This window comes from Saccopteryx bilineata, chromosome 3, assembly GCF_036850765.1.
Source record: "Saccopteryx bilineata isolate mSacBil1 chromosome 3, mSacBil1_pri_phased_curated, whole genome shotgun sequence".
NCBI lineage: Eukaryota > Metazoa > Chordata > Mammalia > Chiroptera > Emballonuridae > Saccopteryx > Saccopteryx bilineata.
In genome coordinates this window covers 160189604-160211217 of record NC_089492.1, presented here as the reverse complement: position 1 = coordinate 160211217, position 21614 = coordinate 160189604, and the positions used below count along the sequence as shown (strand labels likewise).

Sequence of the window (21614 nt, the reverse complement as noted above, 5' to 3'; positions counted from 1 at the left end):
TCAAGGACAGGAGCCCTGGAGGAGGAGGGGCCTCCCTTACACTGGAGGATTTCCATCAGAGCTTTCTGACCTAGTCAGCAGCTTGGTGATCAGCAGTGAGGGAAAGAGAAACAAGGAGACAAAAACAACAGACCCTTTCTCTTCTCTCTGCCTGCCGCTGGAAGGGACGGAGCGCTTGTGCCTCTCTGGTGAGAACAGGGAAGAGCAAGAAGTGCCCTTGCTGAGTGGGGAGGAGCTGGGCTGGACAGCGGCGGCGTGTTGGATTTGGGCTTTCTCTCTGGGTAAGGTAGTCCTTTGCTCTGGATCCACAGAGCAGGGCCAAAGAGCAAGATATGTGCATGTTCAATCATTTAAAGTAAAAAAGAAATTCTTCTCCTTTCCAAGCTCTCACTCTTTTTTTTTTTTTTTTTTTAGTCTAGAAACGAAACCTGTTGAGCTATGGCCCTGGTAGTGCAGAAGGAGGTGTGGAAGAAAGCCCAGCCTCTGGGAGGAAGAGTGCAGCAGGGAGGGAACTAGCTGAGCAAGCAGGAGATCCAATACCGCTGGGCTCTGATCCTTGATCCCACCGCAGGCCTCAGCTTATATCAGTCACCTCCTCTCAGTGCCTCGCTGGGGGAGCAGGAAAAGCTGGTGCCAGTCTGGTGGTAGGAGATAAAGAGATGGATTAATAAAGGAAAGAACATTTGATGATGAGAGTACATTTATTTGCAGCACTCTGCACTACTGTGAGGCTGGAAGGTGGCAAAAAGAGGTTGGGACCCAACTCTACATTCAGAAGGGCCCTTCAAACTCCACCGCTGCCATTGCATGAAACTCCAAGCAACTCTGAAGGCTGAAAGGGCAATTGGAACAATTAGGAAGGCAGGGAGCAAAGAACACAGGTTGCAAAAGTTCAGGAAAAGAAATAGGCCACATTTCCGAAGCTATATTAACAACAGGCCACAGAGTCATAAACAAAGAAGCAGCAGGAGTAGGCAAGAGATTGTAGGTCTATAAGAAGAGGGTCCAAAGATTATTGTAATATTTTTAAAACGTGGACAATCACAAAGTCGGTGGCAATGAGTCAGTTTGCTGAAGGGGAGAATTCGAGAAAGGAAGATGAAGAAGAGCTGTTTTGTGATGTGTAATTTAAGATGTCAGCCAGAGGCTCTGTGTAATACATGGGAAGATGCTATATTTAGCCTGATGCGAAAGGGAAAATTCAGATGCCACACATTTAAGTTACTGTGACACACGTTTGTGGGGCCACAATTCTTGGGGCCATTTCGGAGCTTCTAGACTACGTTTCCCAGGATGCCCTGCGCCAGGTTTCACTTGGCGCCTCCGGAAAGGTGTGAGTAAGCCTTAAGCGTAGAACTCCGCCCCCACCACCGGGGGCGGGGCGACGTCGGACTCCGGGAGCGCGGGATTACGCACTTCCTCCCGGGGTCCGGGCGGAATCTCATTGTTGCGGGTTCGAGTCCCGCCTCCTAACTCACCGCAAACCCCTGAGTCCCAGGCGGGGCGCATTCGCCGAGTAATCTCTCCACGGCGAGGGGCAGAGGCACACGTTGGACTTCAGCATGGAGGACTACCTGCAGGGTTGTCGAGCTGCTCTGCAGGTAATGGATCCCTGACTCTGATCTTAAGGAATGGAGCATGGGGTCCAAGAAGGATAAAGATATGGGATCTGGGAAGGGTCTGTGTGGAGGGAACACGGAATTTTGGGGTGAGGGCTTGGGGTCTGATCAGGGTTGGGGCCCGAGGAATAGGGAACGAGAATCTAGGCTTAAGAGTTGGAATGCCGCTTGGTCTCCCGGTTTTTGGCCCCCTGCATTTAGGGTCTTCCAGAGAGCGGGGAAGTGGAATCGTGGGTCTGGGTCCTGCATCTGAGCCTCTGCTTGTTGTCGCCTGGGACAGCTCCTTTAAAAGGTTCAGGGCTGTGCCGCCGCCGGCGGTGCCCGGGAGGTGTATTTGTTCCTTTCTCCCCGCCCCTCTTTCAGTTGTCCGCTCGCAAGGCCTCCTCCACTGGCCTCCAGGTGAACCCCGGGTCCGAGGGAACCTGTGCTCCTGGCTTTTATTGCCTCCGAACGGCGGTTTCTAACTGGGGCGCCTCATTCAGAATAGAGGTGGTCATGGTGTTTTACTCTAAATCTGTTTTTTGTTGTTGTTTTATACAGGGACAGAGAGAGAGAGAGTCAGAGAGAGGGATAGACCGACAGGAAGGAGAGAGACGAGAAGCAGCAATCATCAGTTTTTCTTTCTTTTTCTTTTTTTCTGAAGCTGGAGAGACAGTCAGACTCCCGCATGCGCCCGACTGGGATCCACCCGGCACGCCCACCAGGGGCGAAGCTCTGCCCACCAGGTGCCCACCAGGGGGCGATGCTCTGCCTCGACCAGAGCCACTCTAGCGCCTGGGGCAGAGGCCACGGAGCCATCCCCAGCGCCCGGGCCATCTTTGCTCTAATGGAGCCTTGGCTGCGGGAGGGGAAGAAAGAGACAGAGAGGAAGGGGGGGGGGGGGGTGGAGAAGCAAATGGGCGCTTCTCCTATGTGCCCTGGCCGGGAATCGAACCTGGGTCCCCCGCACGCCAGGCCGACGCTCTACCGCTGAGCCAGCCGGCCAGGGCCCGCACTTCTTTCTTGTGTAAAGGAAGTATCCTTTAAAGACACTTACCTGACCTGTGGTGGCACAATGGATAGAGCAGTGACCTGAAATGTGGAGGTCACTGGTTCGAAACCCTGGGCTTACCAGGTCAAGGCATATATAGGAAGCAACTGCTATGAGGTGGTGCTTCCCACTTCTCCCCCTACTCTCTTTCTTGCTCGCTCTCTCTCCTCTGTAAGAATCAATAAGTAAAATCTTAAATAGCCTGACCTGTAGTGGTGCAGTGGATGGGGCATCAACCTGGAAATGCTGAGGTCGCCAGTTCGAAACCCTGGGCTTGCCTGGTCAAGGCACATGTGGGAGTTGATGCTTCCAGCTCCTCCCTCCCTTCTCTCTCTCTGTCTCTTCTCTCTCTCTCTCTCTCTCTCTCTGCTCTCTGTCTCTCCCTCCTCTCTAAAAAAAAAAAAAAAAAAAAAACTTAGATAAATAAATAAATAAAGACGCTGTTAAGTTGGAATGTTTCCATTAAACTATAGTTTAACTTTTAGGAAATTGTGAATGCTTGACTTTTTCACACTATAGTAATGTGGATAACCCAAATAGCCCTCTTGTTGATACCATATTTTTAGCATTCATACCAGAGGCTATTTTCTATAGCCTCTGCCACAGTGATAGTAAGATGTTCCATTTTTTTTTTTATTTTTTATTTTTTTATTATTAAGTGAGAGTTGAGGAGGCAGAGACAGACTCCTACATGTGCCCCCACAAGGAACCACCCAGAAAGCCCCCTATGGGGCAATGCTCTGCCCATCTGGAGTCACTGCTCCAGCAAACAAGGCAGCGCCTGAGGTGAGGCCATGGAGGCATCTTCAATACCCAGGGCCAACTTACTCAAACCATGGCTGCAGGAGGAGGGGAGAGAGAGAAAGAGAAGGGAAAGGGGTGGAGAAACAAATGGTCATTTCTATGTGCCCTGACCAGTAATCAGACCCAGGACATCCACATGCTGGGCCAACACTCTACTGCTGAGCCAACTGGCCAGGGCCAGGGATGTTCCATTTAAAAGAAATCCTGCCCTGGCCGGTTGGCTCAGCGGTAGAGCGTCGGCCTAGCGTGCGGAGGACCCGGGTTCGATTCCCGGCCAGGGCACATAGGAGAAGCGCCCATTTGCTTCTCCACCCCTCCGCCGCGCTTTCCTCTCTGTCTCTCTCTTCCCCTCCCGCAGCCAAGGCTCCATTGGAGCAAAGATGGCCCGGGCGCTGGGCATGGCTCTGTGGCCTCTGCCTCAGGCGCTAGAGTGGCTCTGGTCGCAATATGGCGACGCCCAGGATGGGCAGAGCATCGCCCCCTGGGGGGCAGAGCACCGCCCCTGGTGGGCGTGCCGGGTGGATCCCGGTCGGGCGCATGCGGGAGTCTGTCTGACTGTCTCTCCCTGTTTCCAGCTTTAGAAAAAAGAAAAAAAAAAAAATAAAAATAAAAGAAATCCTGACTCATCTTCAGGGTGGGCTGCATTCAAGATTAGGTGTTCATCCAGCATGGCCTTCTGATAATCTGTTGTCTACACTGCTCAGGCATGAAGCAGGAACCTTAGAAATTTACAGTCCTGGTATGGGTATTAATCCCATTTTCTCTGCTGGGGTGGCTTCTCTATCTCCTTTCTGCGCCCCCTCCCATATTACCTATTTTGTAGAGTAGGCATCAGACCATATTTAGCTTCTGAAGAGAAGTGGTTTACTTTGTCAGCCCTGGAACCTGTCCCCTCTCTCCCAACTGAGGCCACAAAGGATGTCAGGATATAGTCATTTAAAGTACTAGATTTTTGTTTTTGTTTTTAAGGAAACAAAGTTTATATTGTGGCTCTCAGGTTGTATTTCTTCTATTGGCAGCTTAGGTTTCTTCATGCTCTAAGTATAGCTATATTTGCTCTGAACTCTTTACCCCAATGGTCAGAAAACTGAGGCTGTTTGGCTTGTGCTTTCAGCTGGTGGGGGTGGGGTGAGGGTGAAGAGTTGCACATGCTTTTCCTAAATGGAGAAGAATGTTGCTTTATATGTTGGACAGCCATACACCTGCTTTGCCCTGGAAAGTCTTAGTTTATTAATTGCAACCCCTTTTTCTTCTCAAAATTGTGTCCTGGTTTAAAAAAAGTTTCAAGCCTGACTTGTGGTGGCGCAGTGTATAAAGCGTCGACCTGGAAATGCTGAGGTTGCCGGTTCGAAACCCTATGCTTGCCTGGTCGAGGCACATATGGGAGTTGATGCTTTCAGCTCCTCCCCCCTGTCTCTCTCTGTCTCTCTCTCCTTTCTAAAATGAATAAAAATAAAAAATTAAAAAAAAATTTTAAAAAGTTTTAACAACAAAGTAGATGGTCACCGGCCTTGTAAGCTATGTCAAGGACTTGGGATATGTGTCTATGAACAGGTAGTGAGCTCCTTAAGGAAGAAGTTAAGTTCCATATGAGAGACACAAATGCTGGCAGCAGGAGGTATAGAGGAAGGGGATTGCTCTAGCCTGGGTAATGGGAAAGGCTTTGGGGGTGGGGGTGGTCTCTGGGTAGGGCTTGACTGTATGAGGAGAGGCAGAGGAGAAGCAGGATGGGAGCTCACCTTTACTACTACAAAGTGGGCACTTATGTGCTGTCTCAGTGAATCCTCATAACAACTTCATGAAATTGGTTACAATATTATCTTCATTTTATTATTATTATTAGTAGTAGTAGTAGTAGTGAGAGAGACAGAAAGGGACAGATAGGAACAGACAGGAAGGAGAGAGATGAGAAACATCAATTCTTTGTTGCGGCACCTTAGTTGTTCGTTGATTACTTTCTCATATGTGCCTTGACCCGGAGGCTCTAGCTGAGCTAGTGACCCCTTGCTCAAGCCAGTGACCATGGGATCATGTCTATGATCCCACACTCAAGCCAGCGAGCCTGCACTCAAGCCAGTAACCTTGGGATTTCGAACCTGGGTCTTCTGCATCCCAATCCGATGCTCTGTCCACTGCACTACCACCTGGTTAAGCTATCTTCATTATTTAAATGAAAAATGAGACTCTGGCCAGATACCTCAGTTGGTTAGAGCATCATCCCAAAGCTCAGGGGTTGTATGTTTGATCCCTGGTCAGGGCACATAGAGGAACAGAATGATGTTCTTGTCGCTCTCCCTCAAATCAATAAAAAGAAAAGAAAAATAAGGATTATGGAGGCTAAGTTCCCACAGCAAGTAAGCAGAGCTGGGATTCCACCCCGGTCTGTGGTCTGACAAACAGCAGCTCTGCTGCATTCCAGACAGAACAGAAAAAATACTGAGAAGGGCAGGGCTGGGAATGTGCATGTTACGGTTTTCGTTTTTCTTTCAGGTGGTGAATAGACCAGGCAGGCTGGGGGAGTGGTGGGTGCTGACAGGAGAGAGGAATGCCATCACCTCCCTTGGTCATTCCTGTTCCAAATATTAGTTCCTTTTGGTTGCTGTCTGAGCTTGGCTGAGCTCAAGGTGTTGGTTATTCACTTTCCTCTGGAAATCGTTTCTCCTCACCTCAGCTATGAGATTGTGTTTAGTCCCTGCTTTCTGCTTTGCTGCCGAGCCTTCTGTCGATGCTGGAGGTCGGACTGAGCCTGGTTCCTCTGCCAGGAAGGTGAAGCAGCACTACTGTGAGTTCTGGAAAGGACGTCTTTGTGCCCAGGATTAGGTCTCTCCCAGTGCCTCTGCCTTTGTCCTCTATTTCTCTTACTTTTTGCTCTAGATTCAGGGCCATATGGCCGTGTGTGTTTGTATAGTGTCCTCTCTAGAGAACATTGTGCCCCCCCTTACTGCTTCAGTGAGCAAGTTCTCTATCTGAGCAGCCACTTACCTCAAGTGCTTTGTTGTCACTTTGGTCCACAGCCATCTGGGCAGTACTAGGTATCCAGGAAACAGAGGGGCCTTCTCTGGTATCAGAAGGAGGAGTTGCAAGTCAGAGGAGTAGGCCCAGGGTCTTGGGTCCAGAATTCTCATATTGTGTTGGGAAAGAGTTTAATATCAAAAAGAATCTCCCATGCTGTTCAGTATGAATGGGTTTGGCTGCCACCCTGTTGAAGTAGGCACAGGAGGACCTCAGGCAGACTTTCCTCAGAGGCCCTTAGACCAAAATCTTAACAGAAGTACAAAACCTGCCTTTTGTACTTCTCTCTGGGGTTGGGAATAGGAGGTAGGAAAGACGATGGTTTAAAAACAAGAACCTAGTTATGAGAAAAGGCAATTTTATATCACCAAAAATCTTCTTCTAATCTTGTCCCTTTCTGGGGGTAAGGATGGGAGGGAGGTGATTCTAGGTTCACTAGATTCTCTTTTCCAAGAATTATTTGATAACTGTTTCTTGTTATGTTCTTCAGAACCCTTTTCTGCTTTTCTTTTCTTTTTATTTATTTTTATTTTTTTGTATTTTTCTGAAGTTGGAAATGGGAAGGCAATCAGACAGACTCCCGCATGTGCCCAACCAGGATCCACCTAGCACACCCACCAGGGGGCGATGCTCTGCCCATCTGAGGTGTTGCTCTGTTACGACCAGAGCCAGTCTAGCGCCTGAGGCAGAGGCCACAGAGCCATCCTCAGTGCCCAGGCCAACTTTGCTCCAATGGAGCCTTGGCTGCGGGAGGGTAAGAGAGAGACAGAGGAAGGAGAGGGGGAGGGGTGGAGAAGCGGATGGGCGCTTCTCCTGTGTGCCCTGGCGGGAAATCGAACCCGGGACTCCTACACGCCAGGCCAACACCATTTCCTGCTTTTCTAAATAAACTCTTCCATCTTGGCAGTGTACAGATGTGTTGTAGAGTTGTGCACCTAAAACCTCTATAATTTTTTTTTTTTTTTGTATTTTTCCGAAGCTGGAAACGGGGAGAGACAGTCAGACAGACTCCCGCATGCACCCGACCGGGATCCACCTGGCACGCCCACCAGGTGCGATGCTCTGCCCACCAGGGGGTGATGCTCTGCCCCTCCGGAGCGTTGCTCTGCCGCGACCAGAGCCACTCTAGCGCCTGGGGCAGAAGCCAAGGAGCCATCCCCAGCGCCCAGGCCATCTTTGCTCCAATGGAGCCTTGGCTGCGGGAGGGGAAGAGAGAGACAAAGAGGAAGGGGGGGGTGGAGAAGCAAATAGGCGCTTCTCCTTTGTGCCCTGGCCGGGAATCGAACCCGGGTCCCCCGCACGCCAGGCCAACACTCTACCGCTGAGCCAACCGGCCAGGGCCTAAAACCTCTATAATTTTGTTAACCAGTGTCACCCCAATAAGTTCAATACAAAGGATAAACTTTTTTTTTTTTTTTTTTTTTTTTTTTTTTACAGAGACAGAGATAGACAGGGGCAGACAGACAGGAACGGAGAGAGATGAGAAGCATCAATCATCAGTTTCTGGTTGCGCGATGCGACTTCTTAGTTGTTCATTGATTGCTTTCTCACATGTGCCTTGACCGTGGGCCTTCAGCAGACCGAGTAACCCCCTGTTGGAGCCAGCGACCTTGGGTCCAAGCTGGTGAGCTCTTTGCTCAAGCCAGATGAGCCCGCGCTCAAGCTGGCGACCTCGGGGTCTCGAACCTGGGTCCTTCCGCATCCCAGTCCGACGCTCTATCCACTGCGCCACCACCGGGTCAGGCAAACTTTTTTTTTTAATAAAAAAATAAACTCTTCTGTCTAGCAAATCTTCCCCAATTGAAGAAGCCAGTAATCCAGTAGTTCTTACCCAGGAGTGATTTTTTTACCCCCCAGGGAATATTTGGCAAGTCTGGAGACATTTTTAAGTCTGGGGTCATGACTGGAGGCGTTATGGTCATCTGTTGGGTAGAATCCAAGGATGCTGCCATATATCCTACAAGGTACAGGAGAGCCCCTACAATAAAGAATTATCGCCTGACCTGTGGTGGTGCAGTGGATAAAGCATCGACCTGGAAATGCTGAGGTCTCCGGTTCAAAACCCTGGGCTTGCCTGGTCAAGGCACATATGGGAGTTGATGCTTCCTGCTCCTCCCCCTTCTCTCTCTCAGTTTCTCTCTCTCTTCTCTCTCTCCCTTTCTCTCCCTCTCTCTCCTTTCTAAAATAAATAAATAAATAAACTGTTAAAAAAAACCTAAGCCTTAGGCTATTAAAAAAAAAAGAATTATCCAGTCCAAATGCCAATAGTGATGAGATTAAGAAACTGCTATTACTAATATGTCTCATTGAGTTTCTCTTATACCTTCATCTCTCAGAAGCAGGCTGAGAGAGAAGTTCAAAAGCAAACTAGTAAGAGAATTCTTGTGCCTTAGGCTGAATTGGAGACTTTATGGTCTCGTTCCACCTGCTGAATGCTCAGACCTGGAATGAAGTCATAACTTTTTTTTTTTAAAGCAAAAGAGAGACAGGAAGGGAGAGAGATGAGAAGCATCAACTCGTAGTTATGGTATTTTTTAGTTGTTCATGAATTGCTTCTCATATGTGCATTGACCAGGGGAATCCAGGCGAGCCAATGACCCCTTACTCAAGTCAGCGATCGTGGGATCACGATGATCACGTGCTCAGGCCAGCGACCTTGACAAGGTGGTAAGCCTGTACTCAAGCTGGCGACCTCGAAGTTTCTAACCTGGGACCTAAGTGTCCTAGGTCAGCACTCTATCCGCTGTGCCACATTGGTCAGACTGAAGTCATAATTCTTTTTTTATTTTTTTAATTAATTTTTTTAGAGGGGTTGGAGCAGGAAGCATCAACAACAACTCGTTGTAGTAGCTGCTTCTCGAATGTACCTTGACCAGGCAAGCCCAGGGTTTCAAGCCGTTGACCTCAGCTTTCCAGGTCGCGGCTCTATCCACTGTGCCACAGATCAGGCCTGAAGTCATTCTTTTTTTTTCTTTTTTTTTTTTTTTCATTTTTCTGAAGCTGGAAACAGGGAGAGACAGTCAGACAGACTCCCGCATGCGCCGGACCGGGATCCACCCGGCACGCCCACCAGGGGCGGTGCTCTGCCCCCCAGGGGGCGATGCTCTGCCCATCCTGGGCGTCGCCATATTGCGACCAGAGCCACTCTAGCGCCTGAGGCAGAGGCCACAGAGCCATGCCCAGCGCCCGGGCCATCTTTGCTCCAATGGAGCCTTGGCTGCGGGAGGGGAAGAGAGAGACAGAGAGGAAAGCGCGGCGGAGGGGTGGAGAAGCAAATGGACGCTTCTCCTGTGTGCCCTGGCCGGAAATCGAACCCGGGTCCTCCGCACGCTAGGCCGACGCTCTACCGCTGAGCCAACCGGCCAGGGCCCTGAAGTCATTCTTAAAGTACCTGCCTCTTTGGGTTGTTTTGAGGATTGTGATTAGTTCATGAACACAGAACTATTAGAACAGTGTGTGGCACATTCTGTTTCAGAACTAAACCAAACCTCCATCTGTACTATTGTGGCACTGTAGGTCTTTTTTTTTTTTTTAATGTTTATTTTATTGATTTTAGAGAGAGGAAAGGGGGGGGGGGACATCAATCTGTTCCTGTACGTGCCCTGACCAGGGATCAAACCAGTAACCTCTGTGCTTCCAGACAATGCTCTAACTAACTGAACTATCCCACCAGGACCACACTGAAGGTTTTAATATACACTGCTCACAAAATATTAGGGGATATTTTATCGCTTCATACTCATTTTGAAATATCCCCTAATTTTTGTGAGCAATATATATATTTTAAAACTGATAGCTGGGGAAATGCAGAGGAACAAGGTTAATAATAACCCTCCCTCTCAGTTTTTATCAGTAGCTGGACTTTTCATCCTTTCATTTATTTATTTATTTTTTTTTACAGGGACAGAGAGAGAGTAGAGAGAGGAATAGATAGGGACAGACAGACAGGAACGGAGAGAGATGAGAAGCATCAATCATCAGTTTTTTGTTGTGACACCTTAGTTGTTCATTGATTGCTTTCTCATATGTGCCTTGACCGTGGGGCTACAGCAGACCGAGTAACCCCTTGCTTGAGCCAGTGACCTTGGGTCCAAGCTGGTGAGCTTTTTGCTCAAACCAGATGAACCTGCGCTCAAGCTGGTGACGTCGGCGTCTCGAACCTGGGTCCTCTGCATCCCAGTCTGACGCTCTATCCACTGCGCCACTGCCTGGTTATGCAGTAGCTGGACTTTTCAAAGCATTAAAAATAAAAGTTCCAGTAGCAGTAGCAGCAGTTGTGCTTGTTTTAAGCTGGACCTTCTGAGAAAGTGTGTTTCTCAGGTGAGAGTGGGTCATATCTGGTTATCATGGAGGCTCCTTGGAGGAGGGGAAGTGTTATGGACAACTAGATAATAGACTACTGTAGATATTTTTTGAAGGGAAAGGATTATTTTCCCTCTTTTGAAAATGGGAAAAAATAAACCATGGATTGAATACATCAGCTACCCAAAATACTCTGCCTTTGACTTCTCAAGTGCCCAAAGCAACATCAGAAATCAAAATGATTTATTGCTGCTTTTTTGTAAATTAACATTCAAGGAAGTAGTGTAGCAGAGAGGAAAGACCACTTTCCCACTACCTGGGTCTGCATGGAATGCTCAAAGCTTTGCTAAAACAAGGTCCTTGTTCACAAGATGAGGACCCATAAGATTAACCTGCTTACCTCCTCAGTGAGCACAGTGAGGACATGTGACACCCTATGTGTGTGCGAGGTAAATGGACACGCAGAGATGCTTCTGCTAGGTTCCTGTTCTCCTTCCAGGAGTCCCAACCACTGCATGTTGTGCTGGGAAATGAAGCCTGTGACTTGGACTCCATGGTGTCTGCTCTTGCCTTGGCTTTTTACCTGGCAAAGGTGAGTACTTAGGAACAGAATCTCTTAGAATGAAAAGATTTGGATTCAAGATTCAGCTCTGCTACTTAACACCACCTAGTCTTGGGTAAGTTAAATCCCTTCACTTTTCTGAGCCTCATGTCACCATCTATAAAGCCATAAATAATTTACAGTATTGCTGTGAGGATGAAATGAGTAAATGTATTTTGAAGAATCTGTAAACCGTAAAGCAATATTCAGACAGTTTATTATTGAGTTGCTGTGGGTGTCCATGGTCTAGTGCAGAGGTCCCCAAACTTTTTATACAGGAGGCCAGTTCACTGTCCCTCAGACCGTTGGAGGGCCGGACAATAAAAATAAACTATAAACAAATCCCTATGCACACTGCACATATCTTATTTTAAAGTATTAACAAAATGGGAACAAATACAATATTTAAAATAAAGAACAAGTAAATTTAAATCAACAAACTGACCAGTATTTCAATGGGAACTATGGGCCTGCTTTTGACTAATGAGATGGTCAATGTGCTCCTCTCACTGACCACCAATGAAAGAGGTGCCCCTTCTGGAAGTGCGGAGGGGGCCGGATAAATGGCCTCAGGGGGCCGCATGCGGCCTGCAGGCCATAGTTTGGGGACCCCTGGTCTAGTGTGTATTCCTCCATGTCCAGGTCAGCTCTTAATTTTTAATTTTTATTTTTTTTATTTATTCATTTTAGAAAGGAGAAGGGGGGGAGAGAGAGAGAGAGAGAGAGAGAGAGAGAGAGAGAGAGAAGGGGGGGGAGGAGCAGGAAGCATCAACTCCCATATGTGCCTTGACCAGGCAAGCCCAGAGTTTTGAACCGGCGACCTCAGCATTTCCAGGTCGACGCTTTATCTACTGCGCCACCACAGGTGAGGCCTCCAGGTCAGCTCTTAAAGACTCATAATCTTGGCCTGACCTGTGGTGGCGCAGTGGATAAAGCATCAACCTGGAAATGCTGAGGTTGCCGGTTTGAAACCCTGGGCTTGCCTGGTCAAGGCACATATGGGAGTTGATGCTTCCTGCTCCTCCCCCTTCTCTCTCTCTGTTTCTCTCTCCTTTCTAAAATGAATAAATAAAATAAAATAAATTTATAAAAAAATAAAAAAATATAAAAAAAAGACTCATAATCTTTTTTCTGCAGCATCTAGAACGGTGTTTCCCAACGTGGGGCCCACGCCCCACAGGGGGGCAATTCGATAGTTAAGGGGGGCAATTTGAAAATGGACTCACACGACTTTAACTCTTTCGCCCCAGGCCATTTAAACGCAATGCTAGATATCGGTGCCAAATTTAACAAAAAATGCAATTCTTAAATATTTGCGGTAAATAATTATTAAGTATAATTTCGTTTGACGAGACCAAAATATCAACTAGGTGATTGGCGTCGTCAAATAAACTTCGTCCTGGGTTCACCGCGGAGCGTGCCGTCTGCCACGGGGAACCCCGGACGTTTTAAAAACTCGCTAAACAACACAGTCATTCTCACCTAATTGGCCCATCACAACTTCTGTAGTGTTTCACATCACTCAGTTGGTGTTAATTTGAAATAAGTGTCAGTCAAAACTGTTGTAAAAGCTCGTTGATTTAATAAATATACATATATATTGTATAGATATAATTGGTAAGTATTTGATTTTATTTTTATCAATATTAAACTCTTTATTAAGTACTTCTTGCATCGGGGCTAGAAAGCACTAATATTTTATAAATATTATTGGGGCTATAATAGTGCATGCACGACAATTTTAATTTTAGAAGCATAACTTTCCAGAAAATTTTGTCAAGTGGGAAAAATATAGATACCTTTTGATTTGCGGTGGTAGTGTAGCAAATGTGTTATATACATTTAAATAAATATGAATTTTTAGTATATGTTTACTCTATGTCACATTGAATATATTTTAACACATTTTAATATTAGTTTTTAATTGATCTTATTTTTATTATAGCCCATAGTAAAATGAGTGGTGCAAGCAAGAAAAAAACTCATCAATATTTGGAGGAATATTTAAAATTTGGGTTCATACCCGCTGTTCACGATGAGTGGATTCCTTTTTGTCTTTTATGCCAGCAATGCTTGACCAACGAATCAATGAAACGAGGTCGTCTTGAGGCGCATTTGAAGGCAAAACGTAGTGCTCATATTAATTCAGATTTGAGTTACTTTAAAACTTTAAAGAAAAATTTTGAAAAAAGAACAACATTAAAGTGTATTTACTGCTCATACTTCAACTAATAATCGTGTTCTTGAGGCTAGTTATCAAATATCTTTATTCATCGCTAAAACTGGAGAAAATCACTATAGGAGAGAATTTAATAAAACCGTCAATATCAGCATTTCTTAAAATGGTTCTTGAAAAAGATGACAAAGATGTAAAAGCTATGCCATTCAGTAACAATTCTGTTAGCAGAAGAGTAGACGAAATGAGTGAGGATATTGAAAAACAACTTATTGAAAAGCTGAAAACAAGAAAATTCTCCTTGCAAATGGATGAATCAACTTTGAGAGACAGTGAGGCAGTATTGATAACTTAAGTAAGATATATTGATAAAGGACATTTTGCTGAAGAAATGTTGTTCTGTAAAAGATTAGAAAGCACCACTACCTCCAAAGATATATATAATAAGCTAAAAAACTACTTAGATGTCAATGATATACCAATGAAAAATATAACATCTTGTGCTGCAGATGGTGCTCCCAATATGATGGGCAAGAAAAATGGCTGCTTAAAATTGATGAAAGATGCGAATCCAGAAATGATTCTTGTGCATTGTGTTATTCATAGGGAAAACTTGGTAGCTAAAAACATCTCGCCTGTTCTGAATGAAGTATTACATACAGTAATAAAGTGTGTTAATGCTTTAAAGCTAGTGCCAAATGTGAGTGTCTTTTCAAGCTATTTTGTGAAGAACAAAATGAAGACCATGTGAGACTTTTACTTCATACTGAAGTAAGATGGCTATCTAAAGGAAACTGTTTGAAAAGATTTATGGAACTGTTTGATACTCTTAGTGATTTTTTAAGCGACAAACCTGAAATGAAGTATCTGTTAACAATAGATGGTAAAGCATTTGTGAGTTATTTAGCTGATATCTTTGAAAAACTAAATATATTAAATAAGCAACTTCAAGGAACAAATAAAACTCTTGTCGATGCAAAAGCAAAGATATTTGGTTTCATTACCAATATTGAGTTATGTCAGAAACATATTAACAACAAAAACTTTAAACAGTTTCATTGGCTCCAAAAATGTGAAGTAACTGATACCGCTTTACTTGTTATTGTCAATCATTTGAATATTCTGTCGGCTGATATAAAAGAAAGATTTTCTGATTTAAAACAAATTGATTTCCCAACATGGATGATGCAGCCAATGTTAGTGGATTTGTCTGGTATATCAAATATGAAATATCAAGAAAAACTCGCAGAATTGCAAAATGATGAGTCAGTTAAAGCTTTATTTAATATCAAAGGAGCGATGGCATGGCTTTGTGAGGAAACAGAAATCAAATACCCAAATTCAACCAAATGTGCAAGAAAACTATTGCTACCGTTTCCATCTTCATTTTTAGCTGAATGTGGATTTAGTGCTGTAAATGATTTACTGGTAAAAAAAAGAAATCGGCTGGATATAACACAATGTGGAGACTTGAGACTAAAGCTAACCAAATTGGAACCTAATATAAAATCTCTGTGCAGCAAGCATCAAGCGCAAGGATCACACTAAATTAAAATAATAAATTAATATAGAAAAATCTGTATTAAAATTATTTGAATTTAAATTTCTGTTTTTCATTATATGTTTTGAAATTTTACTTACTGTGTTTTGTTAACAATTTCATAGTGATTTCTTCCTAGAACCTATCATTTATGTTTATTAAGTGAACAAATCAATTTTTTAATGTTAAAAATTATGTATGTTACATAGGGGGGGACATAAAAATTTTAGAAAGGTTAAGGTGGGGCACGGCACAAAAAAGGTTGGGAAACACTGATCTAGAACTAGGTCTTTCATATGCGTTATCTTGCTGACCTTCATGTTATTGCTAAGAATGAGGGAGGGCAAGAGTTATCTTTTTATTTTTATTGTCTGGGTAATTGTGGCTTTGAGAACTCACCCAAAATCATGTCTCCCCTTGCCCCAATAGTTTTATTATTTTTCCTGTTTCAAAACATTGCCATACCTTTTTTTCACTTTCCATTCCAGACAACTCAGGCTGGAGATGTCTTTGTGCCAGTTTTAAATATAAAACGTTCTGAGCTACCTCTACGAGGTGACAGTGTCTTCTTCCTTCAGAAGATTCACATTCCAGAGTCCCTCTTAATTTTCCGGGATGAGATTGACCTCCATGCATTGCACCAGGCTGGCCAGCTCACTCTTATCCTTGTTGACCATCATGTCTTACCCAGGTAGGTTGAAGTAAGTTAAGCTGATACTTATCATGTGCCATGTTGGGTTCTGTTGAGTGAGATATAAAGACAGGAGAATTGAATTTTTGCTCTTGAGAATCTCACAGGCTAATCATAATTGAATGAGTCGTATCACATGTAGAAAATATTGTCACTTCTCTAGTTTTGCAAGTAATAATAAGAAATAGAAACTTGGAGATTTCAAACTAAAGGATAGCTCAGAAATCATTTAAATGTGCCTTTTGTATCTTTTTTTTTTTTTTTCCCTGAAGCTGGAAACGGGGAGAGACAGTCAGACAGACTCCCGCATGCGCCCCACTGGGATCCACCTGGCACGCCCACCAGGGGCGATGCTCTGCCCACCAGGGGGCGTCGCTCTGCCGCGACCAGAGCCACTCTAGCGCCTGGGGCAGAGGCCAAGGAGCCATCCCCAGCGCCTGGGCCATCTTTGCTCCAGTGGAGCCTTGGCTGCGGGAGGGGAAGAGAGAGACAGAGAGGAAGGAGGGGGGGTGGTGGAGAAGCAAATGGGCTCTTTTCCTATGTGCCCTGGCCGGGAATCGAACCCGGGTCCCCCGCACGCCAGGCCGACACTCTACCGCTGAGCCAACCAGCTAGGGCTGTATCTTTCTTTCTTTCTTCTTTCTTTTTTTAATGTTTATTATATTGATTTTAGAGAGGAAGGGAATGAGAGAGGAACAGGAACATCAGTCTGTGTCTGTTCCTGTATGTGCCCTGACCAGGGATCTAACTGGCAACCTCTGTGCTGAGAGATGGTGCTCTAGCCAACTGAGTTATCCATCCAGGGCTAGTAACATTTTTCAAAGCTAAAATCATCTTGATTGTTTTTATTTTAATTTTTTTTAGAGATTTTATTTATTGACTTTATAGAAAGGAGAGAGAGAGACAAAGGTGTAGGGAAGAGCAGAAAGCATCAATCAACCCACAGTTGCTTCCCATATATTCCGTGACTAGACAAGCCTAGGGTTTAAATTTTTTTTTTTTTTTTTAGAGAGGCAGAGATAGACAGGGACAGACAGACAGGAACGGAGAGAGATGAGAAGCATCAATCATTAGTTTCTCGTTGCGCGTTGGGACTTCTTAGCTGTTCATTGATTGCTTTCTCATATGTGCCTTGACCATGGGCCTTCAGCAGACCAAGCAACCCCTTGCTGGAGCCAGCGCCCTTGGGTCTAAGCCAGTGAGCCTTTTTTTTTTGTATTTTTCTGAAGCTAGAAACGGGGAGAGACAGACAGACTCCCACATGCACCTGACCGGGATCCACCCGGCATGCCCACCAGGGGGCGATGCTCTGCCCCTCTGAGGCGTCGTTCTGTTGCGACCAGAGCCACTCTAGCACCTGGGGCAGATGGCCAGGGCCATCTTTGCTCCAATGGAGCCTCGGCTGCGGGAGGGGAAGAGAGAGACAGAGAGGAAGGAGAGGGGGAGGGGTGGAGAAGCAGATGGGCTCTTCTCCTGTGTGCCCTGGCCGGGAATGGTACCCGGGACCTCTGCACGCCAGGCCAAAGCTCTACCACTGAGCCAACCGGCCGGGGCCAGCCAGTGAGCCTTTTGCTCAAACCAGATGAGCCCGTGCTCAAGCTGGCGACCGTGGGGTCTCGAACCTGGGTCCTTCCGCATCCCAGTCTGATGCTCTATCCACTGCGCCACCGCCTGGTCAGGCCTGGGGTTTAAATTTTTATTTATTTATTTTTTATTTTTTCAGAGATGGCGCGAGAGTCAGAGAGAGGGATAGATAGGGACAGACAGACAGGAACGGAGAGAGATGAGAAGCATCAATCATTAGTTTTTTGTTGCGACACCTTAGTTGTTCATTGATTGCCTTCTCATATGTGCCTTGACCGTGGGCCTTCAGCAGACCGAGTAACCCCTTGCTGAAGCCAGCAACCTTCAGTCCAAGCTGGTGAGTTTTTTTGTTTTGTTTTGTTTTTGGGTTTTTTTCTATTTTTCTGAAGCTGGAAACAGGGAGAGACAGTCAGACAGACTCCCACATGCGCCCGACGGGGATCCACCCGGCACGCCCACCAGGGGCTACGCTCTGCCCACCAGGGGGCGATGCTCTGCCCCTCCAGGGCGTCGCTCTGCCGCGACCAGAGCCACTCTAGCGCCTGGGGCAGAGGCCAAGGAGCCATCCCCAGCACCCGGGCCATTTTTGCTCCAATGGAGCCTTGGCTGTGGGAGGGGAAGAGAAAGAGAGAGAGGAAGGAGGGGGGCGGAGTGGAGAAGCAAATGGGCACTTCTCCTATGTACCCTGGCCGGGAATTGAACCCAGGTCTCCCACACGCCAGGCCGACGCTCTACCACTGAGCCAACCGGCCAGAGCCATGGTGAGCTTTTTTGCTCATACCAGATGAGCCTGCGCTCAAGCTGGTGACCTCAGGGTCTCGAACCTGGGTACTTCTGCATCCCGGTCCGATGCTCTATCCACTGCGCCACCTCCTGATCAGGCAAGCCTGGGGTTTTAAACCATCACCTCAGCATTCTAGGTCAGTGCTTCATCCACTGCACCACCATAGGTCAGGCATTTTTAAAGATTTTATGGCAGCCTGACCAGGCGGTGGTGCAGTGGATAGAGCATTGTACTGGGATGCGGAGGACCCAGGTTCCAGACCCCAAGTTCGCCAGCTTGAGCGCGAGCTCATCTGGTTTGAGCAAAGTTCACCAGCTTGGACCCAAAGTCGCAGGCTTGAGCAAGGGGTTACTCGGTCTACTGTAGCCCCACGGTCAAGGCACATATGAGAAAGCAATCAATGAACAACTAAGGTGTCAGAATGAAAAACTAATGATTGATGCTTCTCATCTCTCTCTGTTCCTGTCCGTCTGTCCCTGTCTATCCCTCTCTCTGACTCTCTCTCTCTCTGTTTTTTTTTTTAAATAAAAGATTTTATGGCAGTTTTTTTTTTTTGTTTGATTTTTGTTTTGTTTTGTTTTTACAGGGACAGAGAGAGAGTCAGAGAGAGGGATAGACAGGGACAGACGGACAGGAACAGAGAGAGATGAGAAGCATCAATCATTAGTTTTTTGTTGCGACACCTTAGTTCTTCATTGATTGCTTTCTCATATGTGCCTTGACCGTGGGCCTTCAGCAGACTGAGTAACCCCTTGCTCAAGCCAGTGACCTTGGGTCCAAGCTGGTGAGCTTTTATCAAACCAGATGAGCCTGCGCTGAAGCTGGAGATCTCGGGGTCTCGAACCTGGGTCCTCGGCATCCCAGTCCAACGCTCTATCCACTGCGCCACCGCCTGGTCAGGCATGGCAGGTTTATTAGAATAGAAACTTTTGAATAATCGTTGTAAGTCTTTTAATTTTTAAAAAGTTGGGCCCTGGCTGGTTGGCTCAGTGGTAGAGCGTCAACCCAGCGTGTGGATGTCCTGGTTTCAATTCCCAGTCACGGCCCACAGGAGAAGCAACTATCTGCTTTTCCCCCCTTCCCCCTCTTTCTTCTCTCTCTGTCTCTCTCTTCTCCTCCCATAGCCATGGCTCTGTTGGAGCAAGTTGACCCTGGATGCTGAGGATGGTTCCATGGCCTCCCTTTAGGCGCTAAAACAGCTCAGTTGCTAAGCAGTGGAGCAGTGCCCCAGATGGGCAGAGCATTGGCTGGCAGGGGGCTTGCTGGGTGGATCCCTGTCAGGGTGCATGTGGGAGTCTGTCTCTGCTTCCCTGCTCCTCACAAGTAAAATTATTTCCTACAAAAGACAATATTTCATTAGTGTCTGTTTAATGAAGATGCACACCTAGCCTGACCTGTGGTGGCGCAATGGATAAAGCATCAACCTGGAAACGCTGAGGTTGCCAGTTCAAAACCCTGGGCTTGCCTGGTCAAGGCACATATGGAAGTTGATGCTTCCTGCTCCTTCCCCCTTCTCTCTGTCTCTCTCTCTTCCCTCTCTATAATGAATAAATAAAATCTTAAAAAAAAAAAAAAAAAAAAAGATGCACACCTATAATAATTCCATCCTTAATTTAAGATTGGAAAAAAACGACCAACAAAGCAATATAAGTGTCTGTCTGGCTACTGCTATTATTCAAATATGTGTGCGTGTGTGTGTGTGTGTGTGTATTTTTTCTTTTTCAAGTGAGAGGATGGGATATAGAGAGATAGACTCCCATAAGTGCCCTACCGGTATCCATGTGGCAACCCCCGTCTGGGGCTGATGCTCTGCCTATCTGGGACCATGCTTGCAACTGAGCTATTTTTAGCACCTGAGCAAAGAGTCCACAGAGCCATCCTCAGCACCAGGGACCAATGCACTAGAACCAATTGCTGTGGGAAAGGAAGAGAAAGAGAGAGAGAAAGGGGAGAGCGGAAGGGGTGGAGAAGCAGATGGTTAATTTCCTATGTGCCCTGACCGGGAATCACACCTGGGACATCCACACTCCTAGCTGATGCTCTACCACTGAGAAAACTGGTCAGGGCCTCAAATGTATATTTTTTTCCTTGAACACACTGTTTACAGAAGGACATTGACAGAGGGTAGCATAAGGGCATTGATCCAACTGTCCATTCACTCATTAATAAATTTCTGTTTAGGCTCTGGCCAGTGGCTCAGTGAATAGAATGTTGGCCTGGTGTATGGATGTCCCAGGTTTTTTTGGTTTGTTTGTTTGTTTTTGTTTCTTTGTTTTTTTACGGAGACACAGAGAGAGTCAGAGAGAGGGATAGACAGGGACAGACAGACAGGAATGGAGAGAGATGAGAAGCATCCATCATCAGTTTTTCATTGCGACACCTTAGTTCATTGATTGCTTTCTCATATGTGCCTTGACCATGGTCTGCCTTCAGCAGACCGAGTAACCCCTTGCTCAAATCAGCAAGCCTGGGTCCAGGCTGGTGAGCCTTGCTCAAACCAAATGAGCCTGCACTCAAGCTAGCGACCTCGAGGTCTGGAACCTGGGTCCTCCGCATCCCAGTCCGACGCTCTATCCACTGTGTCACCACCTGGTGAGGCTGGACGTCCCAGGTTTGATTCCCGGTCTGGGCACACAAGACAAGCTACCATCTGCTTCTCACCCCTGGCCTCTCCCCCTTCTCTTTCTCTTCCCCTCCCACAGCCAGTGGCTCAATTGGTTTGAGGATAGGTCCACTGGAGCACATCAGCCTCAGGCACTAAATATAGCACAGTGTTTGAGCATTAGCCCATGATGGGGTTGTTGTGTGGCTCCTGGTCAGGGATCATGTAGGAGTCTGCCTCACTTCACCCCTCCTCTCACCTAAAAACATGATAATAACAATAAAAAAATAAATTTCTGTTCAGAAGATGAAGGTGAGATGGAGTTCCTGTTTTCAAGAGTCTTTCTGGCAGAGAGGGGGAACTAAGCAAACAGGTCATTGTGATGGGTTTAGAGGTAAGGGATAACCATCACTGTGGAGGACAGAAGGTGCATGAAGAATGGAGTGGTTAAATGTACTAGAGGGGTAGGGGTGTCAGGAAAAGTTTCCTAACAGAGTTGATGATAATTTCTTTCTTTTTTTTTTTTTTTTTTTACAGAGGCAGAGATAGATAGGGACAGACAGATAGGAATGGAGAGAGATGAGAAGCATCAATCATCAGTTTCTCGTTGCGCATTGCGACTTCTTAGTTGTTCATTGATTGCTTTCTCACATGTGCCTTGACCGCGAGCCTTCAGCAGACTGAGTAACCCCCTGCTGGAGCCAGGGACCTTGGGTCCAAGCTGGTGAGCTCTTTCTTCAAGCCAGATGAGCCCGCGCTCAAGCTGGCGACCTCGGGGTCTCGAACCTGGGTCCTTCCGCATCCCAGTCCGATGCTCTATCCACTGCACCACCACCTGGTCAGGCTAATTTCATTCTTGAAAGAGGACT

General features: G+C 46.3%; 1 protein-coding gene across 4 annotated transcripts in view; it reads left to right on the top strand.

Annotated features, from left to right (window-relative positions):
* The first annotated feature begins 58 nt into the window (after positions 1 to 58).
* Positions 59 to 21614, top strand: part of PRUNE1 (prune exopolyphosphatase 1) — a 37663-nt gene continuing 16107 nt past the window's right edge. For 2 of the 4 annotated variants that reach the window (XM_066268003.1, XM_066267999.1), the window contains exons 1-4: positions 78 to 188; positions 712 to 1601; positions 11267 to 11359; positions 15573 to 15775. In XM_066268003.1, the coding sequence (XP_066124100.1) occupies positions 1563 to 1601; positions 11267 to 11359; positions 15573 to 15775 (335 nt within the window). In that variant the 5' untranslated portion in view covers positions 78 to 188; positions 712 to 1562. Of the gene's footprint in view, positions 189 to 711; positions 1602 to 11266; positions 11360 to 15572; positions 15776 to 21614 lie in introns of all 4 variants that reach the window. The other 2 variants (XM_066268001.1, XM_066268002.1) reach the window with 2 other exon arrangements.